The 19,712-nt window shown below is 37.5% G+C and overlaps 1 protein-coding gene and 1 pseudogene across 11 annotated transcripts in view; both read left to right on the top strand.

Moving 5' to 3' along the window:
* PPHLN1 (periphilin 1) overlaps positions 1-19,712 on the top strand; it is a 173,440-nt gene that overhangs the window by 88,309 nt on the left and 65,419 nt on the right. For all 11 annotated transcript variants that reach the window (XM_070370636.1, XM_070370637.1, XM_070370635.1 and 8 more), the window contains one exon: positions 12,709-12,828. In XM_070370636.1, coding sequence (XP_070226737.1) covers positions 12,709-12,828 — 120 coding nt within the window. The remainder of the gene's footprint in view (positions 1-12,708; positions 12,829-19,712) is intronic.
* Positions 8,294-9,704, top strand: LOC102281994 (sorting nexin-4-like; annotated as a pseudogene).

Here is a 19,712-nt window from a genome sequence, read left to right on the forward strand (position 1 = left end):
CTCTTAAAGGAGGCACACAAAACCGCATGCATACCAGGATGCAGAGCAAAAGAAGTAATTTGATAGTTGCCTGTATAAGACGTACCTGCTGGTCCTGGAGAATCTCCTGGAGAGGCAGGGAGCAGCTGCGGCTCACCCTGGAGACGTGGACACTGGTGGCAGACATATTGGGGAACCTTCAAAGACACAAACACTGTTTCTGGCTGCTACCATCTTGGCTCACTGGAACCAAGATCTGGCCCCATTCAGCAGCCAAAGGGGTCAGTGCTGGGATTCCTCAGGCCAAACAACAAACTGGGTGGGAACACAACCCCACCCACCAACAGAAGGTTCTCTAAAGACTTCTTGACCCTATATCCACCTCTAGACATGCCCCTGAAAAATGTCCCTATCCAGCAAAGGGTCAAGAACCAGCTCTAACTACCAGTGGGTAGGCACCAACTCTTCCCACCAGGAATCCTGTACTAGCCTCTAGACTAACCTCACCAAGAGGGGAAAGACAGCAAAAGCAAGCCAGGCCTACTCTGGGACCAGTTGTACCCTTGTCTTGACCACAGCAGGCCAGCACAGCCTTCTGGACACCCTAGACCCCATATACAACTGTTTTAGGAACTGGCCTCCCCACCTCAGTGATCAGAAATGAGCTCTGAGATCCCTGAATGCTACAGCCAGACTCCAGAAATTGGTTCTGCCTGCCAGTAGTCTGGCATTATCCCTAGGATCTGACCTCACCCGCCAGTGGGTGGGCAACAGCTCCAGAGTCTTCAAAACTCTAACCCTGCTCAGTAGTGAGCCAGCACTAGCTCCATGGCCCCCTAGGATTCTGCAGCCAGCTACCTTGTGACCAGGTACCACTACACAGTAGCCAGCAGCATCTGCACAAGACAGGGCCTGGCAACCAACTGGATTAGGGGCCAACCAAGTCTACTAGACTTCCCACATAATCAGCCCACCATAACAGAAGGACCCATGCAGCCTTCTTAAGGGGAATGCTCAGAGCATATAGCTTAGGTGATGACACTGCTAGGACGCATAGGACATCTCCTAGAGAACACCACTTTTCCAAGGTGGAGAAACATCACTGACCTCTCACATAGATAAAAACACAAATAGCAAATTAGACAAAATGAAGCATCATAGGAATATGTTCTAGACAAATAAGATATAACCTCAGAAGAAGAATTTAAATGAAGATTGGCAGTCTACCTGAAAAAGAGTTCAGAATAATGATCGTAAAGATGATCAAAGAACTTGGGAGGAGAGTAGATGCATAGAGTGAGAAGTTAGAAGGTTTTTTTTTAAAAAAACAGAAAATATAAAGAACAACCAGAGATGAAGAATACAATAGCTGAAATGAAAAATAGACTAGAAAGAATATTAGATTAAATGATAGAGAAGAATAAGTCAATGAGCTGGAAGAGAAAATAGTGGAAATGACTGCCAATGAATAGAACAAAGACAAAAAGAGACCTCTGGGACCACATGAAGCACATTAATATTCACATTATAGGGGCCTTAGAAGGAAAAGAGAGGGAAAGGACCTGAGAAAATTAAAGATAAGTGAAAATATTAAAAGCAGCAAGGGAAATACAGCAAATAGCATACAAGGGACCTCCCATAAGACGATGGGAGCTGATTTTTCAACAGAAATTCTGCAGGCCAGAAGGGAGTGGCATGATATATTTAAAGGAAGGGAAAAACCTGCAACCAAGAATACTTTGGGCTTCCCTGGTGGCTCAGTGGCACAGAATCCACCTGCCAATGCAGGAGACGTGGTTCGATCCCTGGGTCAGAAAGATTCCCTGGAGAAGGAAATTGCAACCCACTCCAGTATTCTTGCCTGGGAAATTCCATGGACAGAGGAACCTGGTGGGCTATAGTCAATGAGGTCACAAAAGAGTTGGACATAACTTAGTGACTAAACAACAATAAGAATACTTTACCCATTAAGGCTCTCATTCAGATCTGATGGTGAAATCAAAAGCTTTATAGGCAAGCCAAAACTAAAGGAATTCAGCACCACTAAACCAGCTTTAAAACAAATGTTAAAGGAACTTCTGTAGGTGGGAAAAAAAACGACCACCACAGGAATACAAGAAAATTATGAAATGAAAAAGCTAACCAGTAAAGGCAAACATACTATAAAGGTAGAAAATCACCTACACACAAAGCTAGTAGGGAGGTTAAAAGACACAAGTAGTGAAATCATTTGTATCCGCAATAAGCAATTAAGGTATACACAAAACAATTAGATATAAAATTAAAGACAGTAATCATGAAGTGAGGAGAGTACAAACATAGGGCCTTAAAAATGCATTTGAAATTAAGAGATCAGCAACTTGATATATTGCTATAAAGAAATCTCATTATAACCACAAACCAAAAAAATCTATAAAATATGTACAGACTAGAAAAAGAAATCCAAACATAATATTAACGATAGTTATCAAATCACAAGAGAAGAGAACAAAAGAAGAAAGGGGGAAAAAAGACCTAAAACAGCAAAATTGCAATAAGAATATATATATTGATAACTATCTTAAATGTAAATAAACTAAATGTTCCACCCAAAGACATAGGTGGCTGCATAGATACAATAAGACTCATATATATGCTGTGTACAAAAGACTAACTTTAAGCTTCTGCACATCAAAGGAAAATATTAGCAAGGTGAAAAGACAGCCTTCAGAATGGGAGAAAATAATAGCAAATGAAGCAACTGACAAACAACTAATCTCAAAAATATACAAGCAACTCCTACAGCTCAACTCCAGAAAAATAAATGACCCAATCAAAAAATGGGCCAAAGAACTAAATAGACATTTCTCCAAAGAAGACATACAGATGGCTAACAAACACATGAAAAGATGCTCAACATCACTCATTATCAGAGAAATGCAAATCAAAACCACTATGAGGTACCACTTCACACCAGTCAGAATGGCTGCGATCCAAAAGTCTACAGATAATAAATGCTGGAGAGGGTGTGGAGAAAAGGGAACCCTCTTACACTGTTGGTGGGAATGCAAACTAGTACAGCCACTATGGAGAACAGTGTGGAGATTCCTTAAAAAACTGGAAATAGAACTGCCTTATGATCCAGCAATCCCACTGCTGGGCATACACACTGAGGAAACCAAAAGGGAAAGAGACACGTGTACCCCAGTGTTCATCGCAGCACTGTTTATAATAGTCAGGACATGGAAGCAACCTAGATGTCCATCAGCAGATGAATGGATAAGAAAGCTGTGGTATGTATACACAATGGAGTATTACTCAGCCATTAAAAAGAATACATTTGAATCAGTTCTAATGAGGTGGATGAAACTGGAGCCTATTATACAGAGTGAAGTAGGCCAAAAGGAAAAACACCGATACAGTATACTAACACATATATATGGAATTTAGAAAGATGGTAACAATAACCCTGTGTATGAGACAGCAAAAGAGACACTGATGTATAGATCAGTCTTATGGACTCTGTGGGAGAGGGAGAGGGTGGGAAGATTTGGGAGAATAGCATTGAAACATGTGAAATATCATGTATGAAATGAGATGCCAGTCCGGGTTCGATGCATGATACCGGATGCTTGGGGCTAGTGCACTGGGACGACTCAGAGGGATGGTATGGGGAGGGAGGAGGGAGGAAGGTTCAGGATGGGGAACACATGTATACCTGTGGCGGATTCATTTTGATATTTGGCAAAACTAATACAATTATGTAAAGTTTAAAAATTAAATTAAAAAAATAGAATTAAAAAAAAAAAAAAGACTAACTTCAGGTGTAGAGTTATATATAGACTGAAAGGGAGGGGATGGAGGAAGGTATTCCATGCAAATGGAAATTAAAAGAAAGCTGGAGTAGCAAATTCTTATCTCAGACAAAATAGACTTTAATGAAGACTAACAGGAGACAAAGAAGGACACTATATAGGGATCAAAGGGCCAATCCAAGAAGAAGATATAACAATTGTAAATATGTATGTACCCAACATTCGAGGAACTCAGTATATAAGGCAAATATTAACAGACACAAAAGGAAAAATTGACAATTACTGTAGGGGAGTTTAATACCCTACTTATTAGGTTGGTGAAAAAGTAATTGTGATTTCGGACCATGAATTTTAAATTGTTATAATGAGGCTCAAACACATTTTTATTAATCAAAATAGAAACCATTACAATCAACCCATTTTTGCCAGCGAGAGATAAGTTTGTTAATTCCTGGAGCACAAAATCCATGTCTCAGGATTCAACAAATTCTTGGAAAGCACTTTCCTTCTTTGTTCTGGAGGCTTTGGAGCTGCTGCTTGGTCTAACCAGTGAGCTGGTCATCACCGATTGTGTGAAATCCACTTGTTTCACATCACAATCTGATCTAGAAATAGTTAATGGTTGTTTCACAGAATAAGAGAAGATGACACTTCAAAATGACATTTTTTTTTTTTTTGCTTTTCAGTCAGCTTATGAGACACCCACTTATTGAACTTTTTCACCTTTCCAATTTGCTTCAAATGCTGAATGACCATATAGTGGTTGATGTTAAGTTCTTTGGCAACTTCTCATGTAGTTGTAAGAGGATCAACTTTGATGATCCTTTCAGTTGGTTGTTGTCAACTTCCAATGACTGGCCACTGCACTCCTCATCTTCAGAACTCTTGTCTCCTTTGCAGAACTCCTTGAACCACTGCTGCACTGTATGTTTGTTAGTTCCTGGGCCAGATGTGTTGTTGATACTGCAAGTTATCTCCAATGCTTTCCTTTGAACTCAAATAAGAAAACTGCTTGAATATGCTTTTTGTCTAACATCATTTCCCTAGTCTAAAATAAATATAAAATAAACATAAAATAAACAGCAATAAGTCATTAGTAATAAAGCATAAAGCAAGAAATGCACATTAAAATAATGTATAACATAACCACATTTAAGAATGTATTCCAGTATCAAATTGCAGAGTTCAACAGTGCAAAACCAAAATTACTTTTGCACCAACTTTAATACATCAATTGACAGATCATCTAGACAGAAAATCAGTAAGGGAACACAGACCTTAAATATAATACATTAGACAAAAAGGACTTGATTGATATTTACAGAGCATTCAATCTGAAAGCACCAGAATACACATTGTTTTCAAGTGTAAATGGCACATTCTCCAAAATGGATTGCTAGCTAGGCCACAAAACAAGCCTTAGTAAATTTAAGAACATTGAAATCATATCAAGCATCCTTTCTGACCACAAGGATATGAGAGTAGAAATCAACTACAAGAAAAAAAAACCTACAAAAAACACAGACACATTGGAGGCAAAACAATAAGCCATTAAAGGGCCAATGGATCATTGAAGAAATCAAAGGAAATTAAAGCAGTATCTCAGGTAGAGATCTGCTTTTTTTTGGACTGTGCTGCATGGCTTGCAGGATCTCAGTTCCCTGACTAGGGATTGAATTCATGCCACAACAGTGAAAGCCTGAAATCCTAACCACTAGGCCACCAGGGAACTCCCTTGCATTTCTGTGTTCATTGTAGTGTTATTCGCTATAGCCAAAATGTGGAAACAGTCTAACTGGCCCTCAATGAATGAATGGATAAAGGAAGTATGATGTGTGTGTGTGTGTGTGTGTGTGTGTGTAATTTGTTTTTATTTATATATATATATATATATATATATATGAATATTATTCAACCATGAAAAAGGAGGGCATCTTACCATTTGTGACAGCATGGATGGACTTTGAGGGCATTATGCTAAGTAAAAGAAGCCAGATGGAGAAACATGAGTATTGCATGATCTCATTTATATGTGGAATCTAAAGAAGGCAAATTCACAGAAAGAAGGGTGGTTACCAGCCTCTGGAGGATGATAGGCAAGGGAAACTGTTGTCAGAGATTATAAACTTGAAGCTACAATGTGTATCAGTTCTGGGTATCTAATGTATAACATAGTTTTGTAGTTAACAATACTCTTGTTATAATTGAAATTTGCTAATAGATTTTTAATGTTCTAACTACAAAGAAGAAATACCAATTGTGTCATCATGCAAGTATTAGCATATTAACACTATGGCTGTGATTATGTTGCAATGAAAAAAGTAGGTATATATCTCCAATTATGGCAAGGCTTAGGTGTTAAATAATTTTCTCAAGGACATGACTGGTCTTCACTGCATCATTCTTCACAGGCCTTCCTTCCCAGCATTCCTAAACGTGTTGAAAAGATGATTCATGGTTCTGATCCTCAAAATTTTAAATTTGTGGTGTTGCTGAGATTCTCTCCACCAGCCTCCCACATTCTTTCTCTTTCCATGAGTGTTGTTACTTTTCTTCTCTTTTTTCTCCACTTCTTTTTGGTTTCTGTCTTTAGTATGTCTGGCTTTTCTGTAAGAATAGATATCATCTGGTGGGCTATGCTGGTGTTCACAGGGCATCTGCTTCTCTGCCTCAAATAAAAGAAAAATGTGTTTTTGTGGCGACTTGTGTCTTTGGAGCTTTCCCAGAACTCTGAGGATGTTAGAATGGTGGATTTTGAATAGAAAAGATTGTTGTTGTTTTTTTTTTTAACCATATCAAGGGTTCTTTACCCATCTGAAGCACTGGCTTGTTTTGTGTGTGTGTGTGTGTGTGTTTGGTTATATAGGAAAGAATGAAGAGTAAAAATAGTACTTCCCATAATTTAAATATTATGATATTTGAGATATTTATTTCCCTTTAACTATAATATGGTGTTTCAAATCCTAAAAGTTGATGCTGTTAAAGTGCTGCACCCAATATGTCAGCAAATTTGGAAGACTCAGCAGTGGCCACAGGACTGGAAAAGGTCAGTTTTCATTCCAATCCCAAAGAAAGGCAATGCCAAACAATGTTCAAACTACCACACAATTGCACTCATCTCACATGCTAGCGAAGTCATGCTCAAAATTCTCCAAGCCAGGCTTCAACAGTATGTTAACTGAACCGAGAACTTCCAGATGTTCAAGCTGAATTTAGAAAAGGCAGAGGAACCAAAGATCAAATTGCCAACATCTGTTGGATCCTAGAAAAAGCAAGAAATTCCAGAAAAACATCTGCTTCTGCTTCATTGACTACGCTAAAGCCTTTGACTGTGTGGATCACAACACACTGTGGGAAGTTCTTCAGGAGATGGGAATACCAGACCACCTTACCTGCCTCCTGAGAAATCTGTATGCAGGTCAAAAAGCAACAGTTAGAACCAGACATGGAACAATGGACTGGGTCCAAATTGGGAAAGGAGTACGTCAAGGTGGTATCTTGTCACCCTGCTTATTTAACTTATATGCAAAATACATCACGTGAAATGCCAGGCTGAATGAAGCACAAGCTGGAATCAAGATTTCTGGGAGAAAGATTGCTGCATATCAGTAACCTCAGATATGCAGATGATACCAACTTTATGGCAGAAAATGAATAAGAACTAAAGAGCCTCTTGATGAAAGTTAAAGAGGAGAGTCAAAATGCTGGCTTAAAACTCAGTGTTCAGAAAACAGAAGATAATGGCATCTGGTCTCATCACTTCATGGCAAATAGATGGGGAAACAATGGAAACAGTGACAGAGTTTATTTACCTGGGCTTCAAAATCACTCTAGATGGTGACTGCAGCCATGAAATTAAAAGACACTTGTTTCTTAGAAGAAAAGCTATGACAAATCTAGAAAGCGTATTAAAAAGCAGAGATATTACCTTGCAGACAAAGGTCCATCTAGTCAGAGCTGTGGTTTTTCTAGTACTCATGTATGGATGTGAGAATTGGACCGTAAAGAAAGCTGAGTGCTGATGAATAGATGCTTTTGAGCTGTGGTGTTGGAGAAGACTCTGGAGAGTCCCTTGGACAGCAAGGAGATGCAACCAGTCCATCCTAAAGGAAATCAGTCCTGAATATTCATTGGAAGGACTGATGCTGAAGCTGAAGCTCTAGTACTTTGGCCACCTAATGGGAACAGCTGACTCACTGGAAAAGACCCTAATGCTGGGAATGATTGAAAACAGAAGAAGGGGACGACAGAGGATGAGATGGTTGGATGGCGTCACTGACTCAGTGGACATCAGTTTGAGCAAGCTCTAGGAGCTGTTGATGGACAGAGAAGCCTGGCGTGCTGCAGTCCATGGGGCCACAAAGAGGCAGACACGACTGAGCGACTGAACTGAGCTGAATGTGATGTGAATATAAGTTACAGCATAAGACTTTGTATGTGACAAAATATACTTTAACCATAAAATGCATCCCTAGCATGGCAGCATAGTCGCACTGTGTCTGTTGTGCCGAACTGTAGCCATGGAGCAAGCAGCTCCTGACCCTGGGCAACTTTTGCAACATGCACACCTAGAGCCCTTGGACCACTCCAACCGACACTGGGCTAGAGTCTGTGGTGGATGAGGAAGCAGAAGGAATGAGGGCCCTGGGGATGGCAGGGTAACACAAATTTGGTTTTGGTTCAGGAAGATAGAAATTAGTGTTTTTGAAGCAGAAAAGTGAGCTGGAAGAAATGCCATGAACATGCAAGAAACGTAAACTGCTTACCTCACTGAACCAAGATTGGTTGAACATAGTGATCACCAGGGGGTTCTAACGGACTCACTATGGAGGCAGCCTAGTGAATTTGAGTTGTTGAGAAACTACCTTTTAGTTTACTATTCACATATTGTTGTGCCATGTCTACCAGAAAAAAGGGTGGAATTTGTTTGGCATATACTCTCTGCTGACAAAATGGACCTGAATTTTGTGGACAGACATGGAATCGATTTAGAAAACTTCCTCTTGAGAATTGGTTCACATCCCATCCTTTATAGAGACAGGCTCTTCTGTTTTTAACAGAGGAATGTAACTGGAAGGAGACTGTATATGTAACTGGATTTCAGCTGAAAGCAGACTCAGGTTGAAAATACTTTAATGCCACATTCAGAGTGAAAAACCCAGACGAGATTTACTGAATTAAAACACTGCAGTGATGAACTACAGTCTGTCATCTCATATCTTCTTTGAGTCAGGGCTAGAGTAGTAGATTGACTGCATGGTTTATATAAAGTGCATGGAAATTATGGGCAAGTTTTCAGTGAGTGAAGTGCCACAGTAAAAGAAATGGGTGATGGACTGCAGAGTGCTGGTCCTCACATGGATGTGCATGCATGTTCTGTTGATGATATTTTGGAAGATAAAGAACATTATGCAGATCAGTTAAAGGAGTATCCTTTTCATACAGAAGTACTGCAGGTGTGTGCAGAAAACATGACTTAACATAGTATGACTTGGAGATGGCTGCTAAGGACTTAGCATCCAAGAAGCAGCAACATGAGGAACCCGCTACCGGGACCGTGAGAACATTTTCTTTGAAAGGAATGACTACCAAACTCTTTGGAAAAGAAACTCCAGAGCAAAGAGAAGCCAGAATAAAGATGCTAGAAGAACGAATAAGTGAAGGAGAACAACAACTTCAGTCTAAAAATCTGGAAGGCAGAGAATTTGTCTTGGGTTGATATTTAATGCTTGGGCTGATATTTAATGCTTCAAAGAACAAAAAAACTGTGATTTAAAGGAGGCCCTCATAAGCTATGCAGTCATGCAGATCAGTATGTGCAAAAAGGGAATTCAAGTTTGGACCAATGCTAAAGAATGCTTTAGCAAGGTGTAATCCTGTGAAATGAATTTCTCTTCAGTTGAAGTACCCCAAAACAGAAGCCCAAGTAAATTAAAAAAAAATCAAGTTGTTACCGAGCATACACAAAAATACACAGTAAGTTGAGAAATTCAACTTTGTTTGATTTGGTTGTAGTTGTATTAATATAGCACAAAAGGATGTGTTTTAATGAAGATTAAATATTCTAATTTGAGGTTTTTGGGACTGGTGCGGATTCTAAAATGTTAATTAGATAAAATAGCCAACAGATTGTCGCTTCTGAACCAGTGACTGAATATCAAGGTATTAGGTCATTTCCAGATGTTCGTTTCAGTGCCTGCTGCTTCAGATCTGCTCATGTGGGGAGTTTTTCCCCTAAGATTAAATTCTTATCTTGATTTGGTAAGACCCACTAATCTCTCATAAGGGGTTAGTTTTTCTTGCCTTATAGTTGAGCTGTTTGATTTGATAAAGCTCAGCTGAAACTTAGTGTAAAATCTAAGTTATTTCTCCCACATTCATTAATGCCTCCAAACATTACATGCACTAGACAATGCCTTCAATGTGAATTTTACCAGAATTTTGGTACTGGTCAAAAATTTATGCTCCCAACAAAGAAGACTCAACTTCTTAGATGTATAGTGGAATACATTGTTATGATCTAGGAATTGCTATATAGAAAGTTTTGAGTATGTGAAGTATAAGCATTAAATTCTCAAATAATTCTTAGCCTCATTGATGAGCCTAAATTTACTCTGCTTGGCCCTGAATACATGGTATATATAGCATTTCAATGTATAAGATACATGTAGTGAACATATGTGTTAAGATCTTTATTATGAACATCCTTTTTTATTGCTTGGCTGTAATTTTTATAAAGATAAATTATATTGCTTTTGTGTGTGTGTGTGTTTGTGGTATATATTCAGAAGACAAGCATCCTTGGTATGTTGCTAGCTTTGTAAAACCCTATGTGTGTACTTATTATTACTAATTATGTAAAAAAAATTTTTCAGTGGTTTAGCATTTGACTTTTTTACGTTTGCAATGTTGCTGAATTTTTTGCTGTTTGCCAAACTTATGAAATAAATAAATGAAGTATTATGTTGATTTAAAAAAAAATCCAACTCTAATGGATTTTAGATGTTTTCTTTTCTTTTCCTTAAGAATTGGAAAAGAACAACTTCCTGTGTCCTTTTCCCAGGGTTACAGGCTAATTTTATTTTCTATTAATTTTTTACATGCTAGCTTTATTACCTAGATTTTCTGATACGGTGGAAGACTTTTGCTTTTAAACATTATGGTTGCTGTCATGTAGGAATAATTCTTCAGAGTTTATTTTCTGCTGTTTTAAGTTACTTTCAAATGAGTTTTTCAAGTGTATAGATTTAATAATGGTTGAATAGAAGGATTCATTTGAAAGATTTTGCTTCCTTCTTCACTAGAGATAGCTTATAATGTTTTATTTTGTTTTGTTTTTGCTCTATAACTTTCTCTCCAAAACAGGTACCAAAAAGAGGTGTACCTTAAAAAATATATGTGTATCTAATTGTTTAAAAAGCTTTTTAGTGTTATTAATAAGTAATATTATAATAAAGGTATTACTTATATCTTTTAAATTTTATGTATGGGTAGGGCTTTGGAGTAAGATATTTAGTCTCACCCAGTGGCCATGGAAACACTCGATGTAGACACATTGTGATTATTTTCCAGTAAATATTACAGATGGCAGTCCAGTTTTTTGGTGAATTGAATAAGGTATTAAAGGAGGTCAGGGCCTTGCATATCTAGAAGACCTGGTTTTAAGTTCCAGTTTAGCGTTTATTGGTAACTGTGTATAAATCAGTAACATATTGACATTCAGTTTTTTGGTTTATAAGTTTGTGATGATAAAGTCGACTGAGCTACTTTCATGGAATTCCATTTAATTAAAATACCTTATTTTTGGTTTGCGTATATGTAGTTTATAAATAGTAGTATACGATAACTTGGTTTTTTAAATTTTTTTTTTCTACTTATAGTTTTACTATAGCAAAAGAATACAGATTAGAAGAAAAAAAAGGAAGATACACACAGGGCAAGATTTGGAATGTCCCATAAATGGAGCTTCTAGTTGTCCTTTCTCTGTGGAGTCCAGACCCGTTACCTCCCCCGGCAACACACTCAAAATGTATTTCCAACTTGGTAGCTTGCCTGAGCTTCAGTCTCTAGAATTTTTATTGAGACTTCATTCCATGAACATTATTTGTTGTATTGTTGCCCATATGGTTGAACTCAGCTTCCAACTTCCTTTCTCAGAGCTTGGGTTGGTGTGTCTTTACCCAAAGCTCTATTAAACCTTTAAGGGTTTGTCTTTTTGGCACTGCTAGCCAACATGGGGACTTTTACTGCCACTGTCATATGGAGGAGGTATGTTTAGGAAGAGTGATACAACTTTACAGAAGAGATGAAGGTGAAATTAAACTCCCAAGCATTACACTAGATGCTTTCAGGTCTGTTACCTCTCTTGATTCTCACAACTGCTTTATTTGAGCATGAATATAATGTTAGTAACCCCTATTTTGTAAATGAGAAAACCAAGGCTCACAGTATCATAAGATATGTATATAAAATCATCTACCCTCCCTAATGATGAAACTGCTATTCAAACCCAGCCATAGCATATCTGGACTTTTCTGTTGCATTAATTAGGAATTTACCTTGATGAAATTTTGTCATTATTTATTTCATTGACTATAATTAAACATATAAAGTTGGACTCACTATAATGTCTATATATTCTATAAATTGTATAGTGTATTAGTTAATTGTCGGTGTCTTTTGTTTCATTCATTAGATGAATTTCTAAAGCTTTATATAAATGAAATTAGAAGTCACGTCTAGTCTATATGTCCCAGACAAAAGGCAACTTAAAGAAGTTCTGTTTATTTTTGAAAAAGTAAAGAATATACGTGTTCATTACATAAATTTGAATGCTTATATGATTTTAAGCATTAAGTGGGATATACTTGCTGATGTATTTGAAATTTAAAAACCCTTGAGAATTGTAACAGAACCTTTCTTTTGTTTTTATTAGGTATTAGACAAACCCAGTAGGCTAACTGAAAAGGAACTTGCTGAAGCTGCAAGCAAGTGGGCTGCTGAAAAGCTAGAGAAGGCAGATGAAAGTAACTTACCTGAAATTTCTGAGTATGAGGTAAGGCATAATTTCTTCTGTATTTGTCTAGATTTTAAATTATAGATGAAATTTTGGTTTCTTCTAGTGTTTTAAAATATGTTTGGGGAAAATGTCCTCATGAATTACTAAATTTTACCACACATAATAACAATATGAATATGAATTACTCTGAATTCAGTAATTATACTATGTCTGAATGTCTCTAGTAGTTTAAAAGTGTAAGAATGGTATAAATGTGGAGTATTATTAGGAAAATGTAGTATTTATACATGCTGCTTTTATGAGCTTTTAAAAGTATTTCTAGACACGCTAAGCCACCAGTCATAAAACAGTGAATTCAGAACAAAAATATAATTAAACCTTGGATCTGGGTTATATTTATATTGCATGTTATACTCTATGCAAATTTTTTCATATATATCCCAAGAAATGCAATTATGCATTGTTTGGTCTACCTGTGATTTTTGATGAATCCTGAGTACCAAAAAATGAGAACATTTTTGGGTCCACAGAATATGCTTTATAAAATGTTTGCATTAAAATATTGGAAATGTACTGAAAAATTTTTTTGTAACCTGTAAAAGAAATACAGATATTTTGTGGGCACCGTTAACCTTCTAGATTCAGGATTTGTTACTAGAGGAATTATTTTGACATGGCAGAGAATATAAAAATCTCTGTACTGTGATAGATTATATTTGGAAGAGATTTCTGACTTTATATTTTTGAATGCCTTTTAAGACAGGTCCTCTGAAAAAAGAGATGAAACGTTGGAATTCAATGTATAAATTCTGTACCTATGTGCATCTTAATACACTGTGGAAAGACCTTTCCAAAGTAACTAATATACACTGATCATAGAAAGTACAAACCAGTACAAACCCTATCAGTGCTTATAGAAATAGAACCTTTCTTTTTTAAAATGCTGATGTGTCACTGTCATTTAGCTATCAGTTTTTCTTACATAGGCCAAAGTTTCCTTGTTACTGTAGAGATAATAATAGATATTTATGCATATTTTCAAGTTAGTATCAAAAATATCAAGCTGTGTCTCTTTGGTATGTCTCTAGCGCTATTTTTTTTAATTTATTTATTTATTTTAATTGGAGACTGATTACTTTACAATATTGTAATGGTTTTTGCCATACATTGACATGAATCAGCCATGGATGTACGTGTGTCCCCCATCCTGAACCTCCCTCCCACCTCCCTCCCCGTCCCATCCCTCAGGGTCGTCCCAGTGCCATGGCCTTGAGTGCCCTGTCTTATCCATTGAACCTGGACTGTTGATCTGTTTCACATATAGTAATATACATGTTTCACTGCTATTCTCTCAAATCATCCCACCCTTGCCTTCTCCCACAGAGTCCAAAAGTCTGTTCTTTACATCTGTGTCGCTTTTGCTGTCTCACATACAGATTCATCATTACCATCTTTCTAAATTCCATATATATGTGTTAATATACTGTATTGGTGTTTTTCTTTCTGGCTTACTTCACTCTGTTTAATAGGCTCCAGTTTCATCCACCTCATTAGAACTGATTCAAATGTATTCTTTTTAATAGCTGAGTAATATTCCATTGTGTATATGTACCACAGCTTTCTTACCCATTCGTCTGCCAATGGACATCTTGGTTGCTTCCATGTCCTTGCTATTGTAAACAGTGCTGCGATGAACATCAGGGTACACGTGTCTCTTTGAATTCTGGTTTCCTTGCTGTGTATGCCCAGCAGTGGGATTTCTGGGTCATATGGCAGTTCTATTTCCAGTTTTTTAAGGACTCTCTACACTGTTCTCCATAGTGGCTGTACTAGTTTGCATTCACACCAACAGTGTAAGAGGGTTCCCTTTTCTCTGCACCCTCTCCAGCATTTATTGTTTGTAGACTTTTTGATAGCAGCCATTCTGACCAGCGTGAGATGGTACCTCATTGTGGTTTTGATTTGCGTTTCTCTGATAATGAGTAATATTGAGCATCTTTTCATGTGTTTGTTAGCCATCTGTATGTCTTCTTCGGAGAAATGTCTGTTTAGTTCTTTGGCCCATTTTTTTATTGGGTTGTTTATTTTTCTGGAATTGAGCTACATGAGCTGTCTAGCACTATTTCAAAGTATGAAGAGTGTTACATTTAATAGGGTCATTTACTATTTTCCTTAAGAATTTAGAGTAATCGTTTTTATATTAATAATAGAAATATGTACTTTAAAGTTGCTGATTTGGATGTCTGATAATTTTTCTCAGAGTAATTAAACCAAAACTTCCAAAAAATACTTAGTTATTTGTTTTCTAAATATTGTATCTTCAACTGTTGTTGTTGTTCAGTCACTAAGTCATATATGACTCTTCTGTGATCCCATGGACTATAGCACACAAGGCTCCTCAGTGTGTGACATTTTCCAGGTGAAAATACTAGAGTGTATGGCCATTTCCTTCTTTATGGGATCTTCTCATTGGGATCAAACCCACGTCTCCTGCATTGGCAAGCAGATTCTTTACCACTGAGTCACCAGGAAAGCCCACATATCTTCAGTTAGCAAAGCTATTATTAAGATATATTCATTCTCCCTCCTTGTCATTTTGATATCTCTTAATTTAAAAAATCAAATCCCACTGGCCTTCAAAGTCAAATTCCCTGGGGGTTCTCAGTCCCTTTGCTGGATCCCCAGTTTGGGAAATCTGTTGTGGGCCCTAGAGCTTTCACAACAGTGTGAGAACTTCTTTGGCAGAATTGTTCTCCAGTTTGTGGGTTGTCTGCTTGGTGGCTCTTTGGTGGGGTTCACATGCCGCACCTCCCAGATCTGCTGTAGCCAGAGCCCCTGTCCCCACAGCAGGCCACAGATGACCCGTGCCTCTGCAGGAGACACCCAAACACACAAAGGCAGGTCTGGCTGGGTCTCTTGTGGGGTCCAAAATCACTGCAGATGGTGACTGCAGCCATGAAATTAAAAGACATTTGCTCCTTGGAAGAAAAACTTTGACAAACCTAGACAGCATATTAAAAAGCAGAGACATTACTTTACTGACAAAAATCCATACAGTCAAAGCTATGGTTTTTCCAGTAGTCATGTGTGCTGTGAGAGTTGGACCATAAACAAGGCTGCCCAATGAATTGATGCTTTTGAACTGTGGTGTTGGATTCTTGAGAGTCCCTTGGACAGCAAGGAGATCAAACCAGTGAACCCTAAAGGAGATCAGTCCTGAATATTCATTGGAAGGACTGATGCTGAAGCTGAAGCTCCAATACTTTGGCCACTTGATAGGAAGAACTGACTCATTGGAAAAGACCTTGATGCTAGGAAAGATTGAAGGCAGGAGGAGAAGGGGACGACAGAGGATGAGATGGTTGAATGGCATCACCGACTCAGTGGACATGAGTTTGAGCAAGCTCCAGGAGAAGCCTGGCGTGCTGCAGTCCATGGGGTCGCAAAGAGTTGAACACGACTGAGCAACTGAACTGAACTGAAATTTAAAAAAATCTTACTATCCATCTTTTCCAGTTTTTGATTATTTTGTTTATAGTCTTTTTTCATTTCTTGACTGGATCTCGACTCTGAATAGTCAGTGACATTGGGTCTTGAAAGATGTTTTTCTAGTACTCTTGTTTTTTCTCTATAATGTGCCCAGAATTTGCTATACTTTTGAATTAATGAGAAGTCAGGAATCCTAAAATCTGTGTGTGGAGCCATAGGTCAGAGGTGATTTTCTGTTGGAGCAAAGGCAAGGTAAGAGTACTGTTGAAATTACTATCGTATGTTTGTAGTTGGCATATGTCATTAGTGTTGTACAGCATCAGTCTTGTAGCATTGTCTGAAAAGTTCTTCAAGTTTTGTTGATACTTTTCCATACTGGAGAAAAGGCATATGGGAAATTCGTAGGATACTCTGTCTTTTGGGCAAGGATAGTCACATTTGTTTTTAGGCAGTTGTTAAATAGTTGCTCATTTCAGTGATTCTTTTTTTTTTTTTTTTTTTTTTTTGAGATATAGACTTTTTAAGAATGTTAGCCTTGGTTCTATAAACTCCTATCTGATTTGAGGTGGAAAGACCTTGATGCCAGGGAAGAGTTTTGCATGGTCCTCTCTGTTCATGTGTTTAGTGACAGTCTATTAACTGTCAAGAGAGGAGATTAAATATTTAGGTTTCCAGTTTGTCTTCTCTTGCTGTCATCAATATAGTTTTAAACAAGTTGGTTGGGAGACCATGTAGTTTATATATAGGTAGTTGGTGAAGTTGAAGATAAATTCAGTGCTATGCTTAAATATCAGGAATATTAGTGTTCACTATTCTGTTCAGGTTTTTACTTTTACCTTTTGGACTCTAATAGGGAATTTCTGAAAGCATTTGATAGAATGATAGTTCTGAACAGTCTTAGTGACCTGAGGAAGAAGAAAAAAGATTCTGTTGGTGCCAATGTTGTCATTGTTTAGTTGCTAAGTCGTATCTGATTCTTTTGCCATCTCATGGACTTTGGCCCACCAGGCTCCTTGTCCATGGTATTTTTCAGGCAAGAATACTAGAGTGGGTTGCTGTTTTCCTTTTCCAGGGGATCTTCTGGGCCTAGGGATTGAACCTGTGTCTCCTAAATTGGCAAGCGGATCCTTTACCACTGAGCCACCAGGGAAGCCCGTTAGCCCCACTACATTGAGGAAATGCTAGATTTAAAAGAAGTAGGTTGATTTTTGCATTTTAGTACTTTTAAGAGATTTTAGTATGTTAATGTGCTCATCGGTTATCTGTGAGAAAAGAATAAATGATAAAGTTTGCATAATTTATCAAAATTTTGACTTCAAATTTATTCAGAGTGCACATTTTAGGATTATGTTTTAAGGCATGTATGTTCAGATATACTATTATATATACAAACTATATATACAAAATATACAAAATAATACTATACTGGTTTTCTCATAGTTTATTTAAATTCACTAGTCATTCTGCATCTGTTTGTGTCAAACACTGCATTAGAGGCACCATCCTGGCTTTCAAAGAGCTTTCAGTCAAATTTGGTAGAGATATAATTTACTGTCCATAAGCATGTGGCCATGAGAGTTTCCTTTTGGTTATCAAAATGAAAATCAAATTATTCAAAGGTTATTAGAATGTCACAGTAGAACAAGTTGCTTCTTGCCGCAGAAGAAAATTTTAACATGTTTCTTACTTAAATATGAAAGTGTGAATTGTGTTGTTTCCACATGTCAGGTGTTACTTTCCACTTACCCTGTCCCTAAAGTATGCCCAACTTCCATGGCTGTCTTTCAAATTCAGATCTGGTCAGTGGAATCAGTAGTGCTTGAGATAATAAGACGCAATATCTTTCTTGATTCCGATTTTCTTCCCTGCTGTCTGTGCTGAGTTGTGTCTGACTCTTTGTAACCCTGTGGACTGTAGCATTTCTTCTGTCTCAAGCTTTGGCAGGCGGGTTTTTTGTACCACTGTGTCACCTTGGAACCCCATTCTTCCCTTACTATTGTAAACTTTTTTGCCACTATTTCACCGATGAACTTATATTGCCTTTATTAAAAATTTTTTTTTCTTTTACCAGTCTGGTTATCTAGATAGATAGGTAGAATATACCTCATGTCTTGTTTTCCCTCTAGTACCTTGAAAAATATATATCTAATGGACTAAACTAAATATAATTACTAATAAGCACTTTTTTCCCCCAGTTTTACTGATAGCACTCTGTACGTTTAAGACATATAGCATAATGACTTACATATATTGTGAAATGATTACTACAGTAAGTTCAATTAATATCTATTGTCTCATAAACACCACAAAAAAGAAAAAAAGATTTTTCCTTGTTTTGAGAACACTTAATATTTACTCTTCTGTACAATGTCACAAACCTCCATCTATAGTTCTTCAGGCACTCTGTCAGATCTAATTTATTGAATCTATTTTGTCACTTCCACTGTATAGTCTAAAGGAATTTGATTTAGGTCATATTTGAATGGTCTAGTGGTTTTCCCTACTTTCTTCAATTTAAGTCTGAATTTTCCAATAAGGAGTTCATGATCTGAGCAGCAGTCAGCTCCTGGTCTTGTTTTTGCTGACTGTATAGAGCTTCTCCACCTTCATCTGCAAAAAATATAATCAGTCTGATTTTGGTATTGACCATCTGGTGATATCCAGGTGTAGAGTCTTCCTTTGTGTTGTTGGAAGAGGATGTTGGCTATGACCAGTGCATTCTCTTGGCAAAACTCTTGTTATCCTTTGCCCTGCTTCATTCTGTACACCAAGGCCAAATTTACCTGTAACTCCAGGTATCTCTTGACTTCATACTTTTGCTTCCAGTCCGCTATAATGAAAAGGACATCTTTTTTGGGTGTTAGTTCTAAAAGGTCTTCTCATAGGTTAGTTCTCGTAGGTCTTCATAGAACCATTCAACTTCAGCTTCTTCAGCATTATTGGTCGGAACATAGACTTGGATTACTGTGATATTGCATGGTTTGCTTGGAAACAAACAGAGATCACACTGTCATTTTTGAGGTTGCACCCAAATACTGCATTTTGGACTCTTTTGTTGACTATGATGCCTACTCCATTTCTTCCAGGGGATTCTTGCCCATAATAGTAGATATAATGCTAATCTGAGTTAAATTTGCCCATTCCAGTCCGTTTTAGTTCACTGATTCCTAAAATGTTGGTGTTCACTCTTGCCATCTCCTGTTTAACCACTTCCAATTTACCTTGATTCATGGCCCTAACTTTCCAGGTTTCTATGCAATATTGTTCTTTACAGCATTTACTTTACTTCCATCACCAGTCACATCCACAACTGTTCGCTTTGGTTCCATCCCTTCATTCTTTCTGGTGTTATTTCTCCACTCTTCTCCAGTAGCATATTGGACACCTGCTGACCTGGGGAGTTCATCTTTCAGTGTCCTATCTTTTTGCCT

The sequence above is a fragment of the Bos mutus genome, chromosome 5 (genome assembly GCF_027580195.1).
Source record: "Bos mutus isolate GX-2022 chromosome 5, NWIPB_WYAK_1.1, whole genome shotgun sequence".
In the NCBI taxonomy this organism is placed as follows: Eukaryota; Metazoa; Chordata; class Mammalia; order Artiodactyla; family Bovidae; genus Bos; species Bos mutus.